General features: G+C 37.0%; 1 protein-coding gene across 2 annotated transcripts; it reads left to right on the top strand.

Moving 5' to 3' along the window:
- The first annotated feature begins 375 nt into the window (after positions 1-375).
- Positions 376-3,143, top strand: LOC130749034 (protein RICE SALT SENSITIVE 3-like). Of its 2 annotated transcripts, none has more exons than XM_057602311.1 (7): positions 376-813; positions 946-1,009; positions 1,279-1,398; positions 1,564-1,669; positions 1,881-1,922; positions 2,033-2,089; positions 2,234-3,143. In XM_057602311.1, exons 1-7 carry the CDS (start codon positions 741-743, stop codon positions 2,978-2,980), a joined length of 1,209 nt encoding a protein of 402 aa, XP_057458294.1. In that variant the 5' UTR covers positions 376-740; the 3' UTR covers positions 2,981-3,143. The 2 variants fall into 2 exon arrangements, with proteins under 2 accessions (XP_057458294.1, XP_057458293.1); XM_057602310.1 differs by having other exon boundaries at positions 377-813; positions 946-996.
- The last annotated feature ends 7,889 nt before the right edge of the window (positions 3,144-11,032 follow it).

Here is an 11,032-nt window from a genome sequence, read left to right on the forward strand (position 1 = left end):
CGTGCTAAACAAGAATTAAAATGAGACATTATGAACATTTACGACATTGAAAGGGGGTGACATTTGGGTTGATGGGTTGCCAAACTAAAGCCCTGTCCTCTTTTTTCTTTCTTAGTTTGGTTCTAGTTGAGTTCTTGGTTAAAAGAACAGAGAAAAAGTCACAAGAGAAAAGATAAAACCTGTTTGTCCCCACAGTTTTTCACTGTTGGAAACGGACAACAGTATTAGAAGAAAGCTAAACTTACAGTATACTGTTAAAGCTTGACTCATTTACCACCTCCTGCCGTGAAAGTAACCAAGTTGGATTAAAGAAAATGCCAAGAGAGCGTGGAGATAGGAAGCTCCTAGCCAAATAAATATAAATGAATAAAAAAACACTGGAACAACTCCAGAGGGTTGAAGAATTGGTCGACCCTGTGGTTGTTAAGCATTGTAGAGTAACCGAGAACCTAAAAGAGAAGAGGGTGAGTTTGGGACAAGGGAGATGTTCCAGAGATAGATATACACTGTAGTCTGTACTCTGTAGTAGTTTGTAGTAGTAGTAGTAGTAGTAGTAGGAGAAGAAGAAGGGTGGAAAAAAAGGGTGTCTATAGTTTTGAAAAGTTGGAAAGAGTGGTTGGAAAAAAAGGGTATATAGTAAGTGAGTGAGAAGGAGAAAGAAAAAAGAGAAAGAAAGATGGTGGGCTCAGGATCAGGAGCATCAGATAGGAGCAAAGAAGCTGTTGGGATGATGGCCCTTCATGAGGCCCTCAGAACCGTCTGTCTTAACTCAGACTGGACTTATTCTGTCTTCTGGACCATTCGTCCTCGCCCGTATATACTTCTCTCTCTCTCTCTCTCTCTATGTTTGTGTGTTTTTGTGCAAGTTTATCTCTTGTTTTCAATCTCAGAGTTTGTCAATGGTAGAGCTGTTTCCTGAACTGGGTATTGTTCATTTTGTTGCAGAAGAGTTAGAGGCGGTAATGGCTGCAAGGTTGGAGATGACAACGGCAGCTTGTGAGTGTTCCATGTACAAACAGTGCATACATCTAACAGTGTGCATAACATCCAACAAACTCTTCAATTTTCACTCTATCTCTTTTTACTATCATATATTTCATCAATTATTTCTCCTTCTTTCGCATCCTCGAGATCTCTGTTGGATGTCTAGGCTGTGCAAATGTTTACAAATAATTTTCCTAATTTGGGTAATGTTTGGTTTATGGTAATAATTTTATGAAGCTTGAGCTTACTTGTACTTTTTTTTTGTCTGTTTTTTGGGGTTAAATTCTGATGTAGGATGTTGATGTGGGAAGATGGGTTTTGCCGAGGAAGGGGTCTGGATGATATTGATGGAGAGGATCCTGTCAGAAAAGTTTTCAGCAAAATGTCCATTCAGTTGTATAATTATGGAGAAGGGTGGGTACTGGGTAGGTGTTTGTTATTTTGTGGTTTCTATCATTCTCTCACTCTCTCTCTGAAGTCTGAATCTTCAATATCCAATGGCATGTGGAGGGAGTAGTTGTTACTTAATTAGATACAACCAGAATTCTCTCTGATTGGTATGCTCTGATTTTGAAACAGGTTGATGGGGAAAGTTGCATCTGATAAGTGTCACAAGTGGGTCTTTAAAGAGCCCACAGAATGTGAGCCTAATATCTCCAACTACTGGCAGAGCTCCTTTGATGCTGTATGCATTTCAACCCTTTACCACATCCAATCACACTTCTAGTTCTCTCTGATCTCTTGTTTTTTATTTATTTATTTAAAATATAGATATAGATGGAGACTCTACATTACAATTCAATCTGTGTTAAATTTTGTTCTTTTTCTATTGGTTATGTTTAGCTATTTGATGAATGATTGACTCACTCAACCTCTGTTGATGTTATTAATTGCAGCTTCCTCCTGAATGGACAGACCAGTTTGAGTCAGGCATTCAGGTCAGAAAAACAGAATCATTGTTAACTTTGGCTCTTGGCTATTATTGTTCTTAGACATATTTCTTTTTGGAATTTTCAACCCATTTTGTTTGCATTTGTCCCATGACCAGACCATAGCTGTAATTCAAGCCGGACATGGCCTTCTCCAACTTGGTTCTTGCAAGATTGTGAGTAAATTCATGCCTTCTTATCTGTAACTTCATAAATTACCTCTGCCATTTTTACACTGTTTATATGCTTGGCTACTTATATATTGGGTAGAAGAATGTCACAAATATCAAATATTTGATATTTTTGCTTTCTATTTTCAGATTCCTGAAGACCTCCATTTCGTCCTAAGAATGAGACACACTTTTGAATCTCTAGGTTACCAATCTGGTTTCTACCTCTCTCAACTCTTCTCTTCAACAAGGAACTCTTCTTCTTCAACTTCAATACCTTCGAAACTATCCACCATTCCGATTCGGCCACCTCCTCCACTCTTCAACTGGGGTCAGAGGCCACTCAATCCTGCTACTTCTCTGCTATCGTCGCCCAATTTTCAGCAACACGCAGCGAGGCTCAGGTTTCCACAGGCCAAAGATGAGACACACTTGTTTCTCATGCCTCACGCATCATCTGAAACTGCGCGAATTGAAGACATGATGGGGGAGCACGAAAATGACATAAAATGGCCTAATGGCTTGTCTTTCTTCAATGCTCTCACTGGAAGAACCGATGATGCTAAGCTTTTGTTCAATCCAGAGAGCTTGGGGAGCAAACTTGGTGACCAGAATCACAATCACCACCATTCTCTTGATCAGCATCCCAATTCCTCCAACATGATGCAAAATTCTGGTGAAGCCAACCCTAACGACTTCTTGAGCTTGGATAGCCACTCAGAAGGTGCAAGAAAGATGGATAAGTTTAAGAGGAGCTTCACTTTGCCTGCAAGAGTGGCTTCATCATCTTCATCCACTTCAATGGAGCACCATCACCATCATCAACAGCAAGGTGTGGAGTATAGGAATTCAGAAGGAGGAATGTACCCGGATGTCATGGAGACCTTTTTGGAGTGAATGAAGGGAGGTTAGAAAAGGTGAGTTCTAATACGGGAAAAAAAATGAATGATGAGAATTTGTATCTAGGAAAAGTTATTTGTGTTCCTTTTCATGTGTTTGCTTTTCACTTTGTATCTTGTGTTTCTTTGTCTTCTACTTAATGAGACTTAATTGATGATCATTTGTTTTTTCTTTTAGTTCAATTAGACATAAAGTTTTCAAGGGCTTACGTCTCATGGATATCTTTTATTGGATTATCATTTGTACGATTTTTTTAATAAGAGGAAAGCTAACAAGTAACAACACAAAGAAAACTAGCCTAGCCTAAAAAAAAAATAGCCAATAGCATCAAGATATAGAGTAAAGGAAGGAGGTCGTTTCCATACACAATACGAAGGGCTGTCTCTAGCCGTTGCACGAGCCAAATTAAACAATCAGTAGTGTTATTCAACTCGGGCTGAATATGGTGGAATCTAACACACCAATCGATATGGAGCATGGCTCTAATTCTCAGAAATGTTTCTCTAGCCCATAAGAGACCCACATCCTATTGCTTTGAAGGAAACAAACAACAACAAGACATTTAGAAGCACAGACAATATCCGTGCAACCCGGGTCTTGTGCGTGCTTAAGCTCTATCTCAATGCCAACACCTCTACCAAGGGAGCGTTTTCGTGGCCAAAACTAGTTGAAACACCATAAATCCAACACCCATACTTGTCGCGGATCACCGCCGCACAGCCCATACAATGAAGAGGCGGATTCCAACTCCCATCCGTAGTGATGAAAACCGCAATACCACTGTTAGACATAAACTCCGCAGGATGCAAAGGAGGGGAGTGCAGAAATTTTTTCCAACTACCAACGTCCCACAGAACTCAAACTTTTCACCACACATTCAGGGTGATGATACTCACTCTCACACCACACCACACCACACCACAAACTCACTTCCATATGCTAACCATTGACACCATAAGCTTTGAGAGTGAAGAGCACAATGTCCACAACTCACTCTTGTGTACACAGCTGAATCGTCTGAAGATGAGAGAACTATCTCTCAATTGCTGGTGAGAACTATCTCTCTACTGCTCATCCCAACAAGGAACAAACTCTAGCATCTCCTTCAAGTGTTGGCACTGTCCTTGCAGCCTCTAAGGCTCGCAAGAGGCATCTTCAGATGCTGGTGCAACAATCCTTGAAGAGAAGGAAGATCCAACCGTCCAAAGCAGCTTCTACATCGAAGACATCATTTATGCAACTGTTTGGCACAACGAGTTGATCATTCTGAATTTGGCTATGTAGTGCACTCACGGACCTTGGCTTCAAAACTAGGAACAAGCTATACTCTGTTTGCTTGAAAGAACATTACCTACACCTGAACCTGAGTATTCAGAGTGGAAGATGTTTGCTTGTTCTGGTTATGTGGGAACACCCGACTACTTGATCCTTGGGCTTTCATAGCTCCATGGATTTCTTAGCCTTTTGTTATGTTTCCTGCATGCTTTCCTCATCCTGATGTTAACCAAGTTGATCACATCATCCCTCGCTCCTCATTTCCAATCCAATTGAGCATGGAGACGATGCCTGACAAGTTATGAATGTTCCGGCACTCCACTCAACTAGAAGAACAATACGAGTACTTGGTGGAGCTGCCAGATGATGAGGAAGATGAAGATTTAGAGGCACTGCCTTATGTTGAATAACTGCCCAACGATGATGATATTCCGTCTTCTTTCCGAATTGAAGAACTCTTTGATGACAATGAAGATTCTCAGGACAACACTGTTGTTGGTACACCATCGGTCGTTGATCCTGTACCTCAGTTCGTTCAAGCCCTCGAAGAGCACAAGGCACATGTTGAACAAGAGCTCTCTATCATCAAGGAGGCACTGAATTTCATAATGCGAAGACTAAGCTGAAGCCTTCTTATCCCAAACTCTCTACTCTCTCTTGAACTATTTAAGTTTTCTGCTTTACTTAGCCAACACCTACTTATATTTACTAAGCAGTAGAGGGGTTTTTTGGATTGGATTTTCCGTTGTTGTTAGGAGGGGATGTTCTCTTGTACAATTATCTATCATTTATCTCTTAGTAAAATTGTCTTCTATTTAAAAAAATGAATTGCAAATAAAAAATAGGTAATAAATAATTTCTATATGGGCTATTTTACTTATTATTATCATTATTATTTTTAATTTTTTTTTCTCAAGTTGTCTTTCATAATGAGAAATTGAAAAGTTTTACAATTAGTTATTAATTATATTAATAACTAATTAATAAAATCTTAATGTGAAGGTCAAGTCCATTTTAATTAATATATATTAAATATAAATCATTAATTATATTCATGCTTTTTGAATGAGATAATAAATGCTCTCTCTGTCCCTAATTATAAGCTAAAGTTGTAAAAATCACGCTTATTAAGAAAACCTTAATTTTGGTCTTTTAAAAAAATGGAACAATCTTTCATATTTACCCCTATTTAAGTGGGTAGTACTAAGAGGAAAGAGAATAAAAGTGAGTTTCAATTTTAAAATTTTGGAATTTAAAAACCAATAAATACAAGGACAAATATGGAAAAAAATTACATTTTAGTTATTTATTTCATGGCTATTTATATATGTGTGTGTGTTAGTATGTTTTCTATCATGCTAGGAATAAAACCTAAGAAAAATGGCATTTCGAATCCCTCAATCTCTTCTTTTCGGGGTTTTGTGCATTACTTTGATATTGGTTTCAGGTAAGGGACACAAAATGTTTGCTTTATTTCTGAAGTAATATCTCTTATATAAAATATATTAACTTAATAAAATAAAAAATGAAAACTAATTTGGTTTATTCTTTTTGTTGTCTTAGTATATTGATTGAAAAGAAACGTAATAATTTTTTTTTTGAAAGTAAGGTATTATATTAGTATAACTTCACAAGTTTATTTAAAGTGATCTCTAAATTTTTTATAAATTTTGAATGATTAATCTATAGATCTAAATATCAAAAATAAAAGATTTTATTTGTGTTAGTTGCAGGGGAAGCAGATAATGATTTTCAGATTTTGCCTGGACAATGCTTTGGGCATTGCAATAATGATGAACAATGCCAAAACTTATGCCTGAGAATGAGCTTTGATGCGGGCTTCTGTAAAAAAATATCCAAACGAAAATGTTGCAAATGCATTGTTCTCTCTAATGAATGATTGTACTCTTTAATGCATGATAATAAATAAAATAAACTTCAAAATTATTATTAATTTTATGTAGAAGGCTTGACATGAATGCTAATTATATTCACATAATATTAAAAAATGAAATTATTCATACATGGTTGACAAACACGTTTGACTAATTGAATGAGGTTTATTAATGTAACTCCTTAATTTTTTTTTGGCTTAATAGCTTTTTTTTCCTAACGTTTTACGATTTGACAAACTTGATCCCTCCAAGAATTTATTAGACTAGAGCGTCCCTCACGTTTACTAACAGTAACAATTTTGGTTTTTCAATTAAAAATTAATAAAAAGAATAAAAAACCCACTCTTTCAGCCCTCTCTCTCTGAATCTTACACCACCACTGTCGCACCACCACACCGTTCTCAGCCCTCTCTGTGTCCCTCGCACCACCTCCACCATCGCACCACCCCACAAGGCCACCCTTCTCACCACCACCAGTCACCATCATCGACCCCCAATTGAATCCAAAACCAAATCCTAAGTCGAACCCCAAAATCGAACCCCATGACCAGAATCGACCCAGCCATCATGTCTCCACCAAACCCCATGACCAGAATCAACCCCTTCTGTGCGAATTAAGGCTCGATGGAGGTAGATGGTGCAATCTGGGTTCCAAGCTTGATCTGGTTGCAATTTCGGACAGGAGGAGGGAGCGACAACTGTTAGTAAGGGAATAAATTGAGAGAGAAAAGGAACCCAGATCTAATTGAGCCTGGTTGAGAAGGGTGGGGAGGTGCGACATTGGTGGTGTGAGATTCAGAGAGAGAGGGCTGAGAAGAATGACATGAGGTGGGAGCATCTAGGTCAAGCTTCAACGACGTGGAAGGAAGGGAATAGATTGAGAGAGAAATGGAAGAAACCTAGCATCTGTGTTTTCCTCCTTCTTCCCATTCGAAAACAAACCCAGCATCTTCATTTGACAAATTTTTTTATTGAAAAACCGTTAAATATTGGACGGAGGTGGACATAAAACCAAAACTGCAACGGTTAGTAAATGTGAGGGACACTTGAATCTAATAAATTCCTGGAGGGACTAAGTTTGTCAAATCGTGAAATGTTAGGGACCAAAAGAGCTATTAAGCCTTTTTTTTCTATTATAAATGATTGTCTAGTGAATTTTTTCGATAACTTTGTTTGGTAACCTCAAAGTGGAAACTTGTATAAATATAAGTTTTATATTGAAACGAAACATAAATTTTAATATAGTTTGGAGGGCCTATTAGAGAAAAAGTATACCTCATAATTGGGGAACGAGTTTGATAGATGGAGTCACCACTGACATTTATTTGGGTTGAGAAATCATTCGAAAAACCCGTTTACAACAATGTTAGGTCTACGCAGGGCCGGTCCTGACATTTTGGAGGCCCTAGGCAAATAATAAAAATGGACCCTTAATAATTTTTTTTAAAGAACATTATCTATTTAAATTATTTAGTAAAGTAGGGTAGTTTTTTGAGAAAAGGCAACGGACGTGTGCCCCAGTCAAAAAACCGTGGCCAAAAATCTAAAAAGGCAACGGTTTCTAAGCTGTTGCATAAAAACTTTAGGCCACACTTTAGGAAGCAACTCAAGACAAAGCTGGAGAGTGGAGAAGCAGGCTATAAGGTGCATCTTCTTCGGTTATGATCAGCAGAAGAAAAGGCAACAGTTTCAAAGCTGTTGCATAAAAACTTTAGGCCACACTTTAGAAACCGTAGCCTTTGGGAATTTTTTTTTGAGGCCCCTTCTTTTTGGAGGCCCTGAGCTGTGGGCCTGCTTGCACAGGCCCAGGGCCGGCTCTGGGTCTACACATACAAAGCTAAGTTCGAGAGTCTATATATGCATAGGAAATGACGAAGAATTAACATCGCAACACCTCTAGCAGATCCATCTTAGACTTAAGTTAATTTGTGCAAACTTTCATAATTCATAAAACATTGATTTACCTCAAAAACATAGATAATTCATGAATTTATTGTTTTGGTATTTAGTTTACGATAAAAGAAGATTTTTTTTTTATCATTTTAGCCTGACAGGTTTTCCCCTAATCTTATGTACTCCTTTCGCGATAAAGGAATCAAGACTACATAGTTCTTAAGTTTTAATTTTGTGATTTTATTTTTCGAGTGTTTGGCGGATTTGATTCCTGGTCCTACGTATCTTGAAAGATAAATAAATGCTACGTAATTCTAGATTTTTTAATTCTTTTGTTGTTATCTTTTAATTTTTGAAAGGATTTTCTACCCTTATTAGATTTTTCAGATTTTAATTTATAATTTATAATATTTATTGTTCAGCTTGCAACATCGAGTTTAAAATAGGTATTCCTTTTTATTTTAAGTTCAAGATACTAATGTGTAAAGAATAGTCCGAGTCATAAAACATTTGAGAACGAATAAAATTGTATAATCAATGTCGTAGCTCACTACGTAAAAATATCCGAGTTGTTTTAAAATATTTAGGGTTCGTTTGGTGGTTAGGAGATGATAGGACAGTATAAGATATGAGAGTTAGATAAGAACAAGAAAAAAGAGAGGAGTATAGAGTCTTATCCTATCATGTAATTGAGGTGTAAAGATAATGACAAGATATGATATAAACAATAAAAATACATAATATTTTTTAAAATTTATTTTTTCTTAAATTATTAATTTTTAAAAGTAATTAATAAATTATTTAAATATTTATAAAAGAGTTTAATGGATATGCACAATCAGTATAGTCCTGTTTTACACTGAATATGAATATTAAAAATAATTTTAATTTTATGATAAAATAATGAAAAGAAATATAAAAGTTTTATCTTATCCTGCTGGTTTCTAACCCAGCTCATCTGCAATATAAAATTACACATGATGTACAAGATTTACACAATATGTGAAAATATCTGAGTCATTTTATAATATTTAAACTTTATTATTTTAGAACATAGTATTTAAAACTGAATAAAAACATTCATTTCTTCTTCTTTTGTTAAGTATACTTGTGAAGAGCACGAAGAACGAAAGCACTTTGCATCGGAGCTACACAATGGAAGGAAGCGAGCAGACACAGAAAACAAAGATGTGATCGGATAGGAGTCGCAACTTATGAAGGAAAACACCTAAAGTAAGGACAACTTTACCATTACTAGTTATATGTTAAACACCGAAATGTCAATGATTGCTTGTGATAATATGAAGTGATGATGATGCATACTTGATTGAATATGTTATGATTGTGAAGCATACTATTGAGATGTTGATTGATATTGATGCATGACTGTTGGATATTATGCATGTGTATTTGTCGCCATAATTATTTAATTATGCTGAGAATTGATTATTCTATCAACTGTAAACTCGGGGTGTTTATGAGTGTTAATAAGTATGATCTGGCGGGTGGTTTGAATTACTGCTGCTGCTGCTGCGGATCGAGACTTTCTTGGAAAGATAACCTTTGGGGAAGGGGATCTTTTGAAAATGATAATTTTGGAAAAAGAAGAAAAAACTTCAAAGTTTTGAGAATAAAACTTCATAATGAAACTAGTTCAAGTAATAACATTTTTATAATCCAAAGAGAATCTCTTGAGAAGAAGAAATAGGATATGAAAATGAGTTTGAAAACAGGAAAGGTCGACGATCCAAGAATTGAGAAGAGGAAGAGAACCCGAGTTTCGGACATCCACAAGATAAACTATTGTGCTGTGGGAAGCCACTAGGGTGCAGGTGGCATTCCTTGTTCATTGAGAAATTCTTTCGGTCAACAAGGGGATGGACTGTTTTGACGAGGGAGTCACTAGGGTGCAGGTGACACTCCTTGCTTGTTAAGAATTTTGTTCGGTCATCAAGAGGATGAGTTGTTGTGATGAGAGAGTCACTAGAGTGCAGGTGGCACTCCTTGCTAGTTGAAGCAATTTAGTCGGAGGACCAACATTTACCTTAGGGTACGATATAGATAATGATCGTTAGCTAGAAACGTGTATTCATGTGAGGATGAATCGTTGTTTGACTAACCATATTTCACTCATGCATACATATCTTGAGATGAAGACAGTTGAAATACCAGGCTTCACGAAGGTCGTGACAACCTCAGGTCGTGCCTTCATGGAAGAGTACCAAAGAATACTATATTCCAGCATATGCTTGTAGAAATGGTCAACAGGTGGGTTGGATAAACTTAGCTATGCCTAGGCAATAAGAAACACTCGAGCAGAAATTGTCAACACTAGGCTTGTGTTGGATCGACTCTTAGGTGCCCATCCTTTAAGTGACAATACTGTTGGTTTGTCTCGTCACCAGGTGGGGTGGTGTTTATCCATATCATTTTTTAGCATACATTGCACTAGCATTTCATGCTACAACTTAATGCATTGTTGTGATGAGTGTAACTTGTGGTGTGATAACATGACTTGGACGAATAACATGCTATAATATATGCTGTTGTTGATTATGTTTAGCAATCTTATTTATTATTATAATATGACATGATGCGGTGTATTATAAATTATACTGGGAAGTTGACTCTTGCATCCCTTGTTTGTATTGTTTGTGTTTGGGCGATCGACAACTTGCCAAACGATGAAAGGTGGCAATGTGAGCATATGCTACACTACATGTAGGATGTTGTTGTGTCGATCGAGGAGGAGATTTCTTCAAGATGAGTAGAACAATCCTAAGGGTCCAATGGAGGATCATTAGAAGACTCGTAAGAGTAGAGTCGGGTGTAAGGCTAGGGCCTTTGGGTAGAGCGCTTGTCGTTATTGGTCAAAGCATGCAGGATGATTTTCTGAGTTTATATTGAGGATTTGGGTAGGTTTTGGTGCATTGCTTTCCTGCGATCCTCTGGTGTGGAAATCGTAAGGAGTATGTCGAATCTATAT

Source organism: Lotus japonicus, chromosome 3, assembly GCF_012489685.1.
Source record: "Lotus japonicus ecotype B-129 chromosome 3, LjGifu_v1.2".
Classification (NCBI taxonomy): Eukaryota; Viridiplantae; Streptophyta; class Magnoliopsida; order Fabales; family Fabaceae; genus Lotus; species Lotus japonicus.

Bases quoted from the DNA above. Each gene is read 5' to 3' on its own strand.
- LOC130749034 (XM_057602310.1), top strand. From the start codon at position 677: ATGGTGGGCTCAGGATCAGGAGCATCAGATAGGAGCAAAGAAGCTGTT. The intron at 1,399-1,563 runs GTGGGTACTGGG...ATTTTGAAACAG, and splicing joins TTGTATAATTATGGAGAAGG to GTTGATGGGGAAAGTTGCAT. The intron at 1,923-2,032 runs GTCAGAAAAACA...TCCCATGACCAG, and splicing joins AGTTTGAGTCAGGCATTCAG to ACCATAGCTGTAATTCAAGC.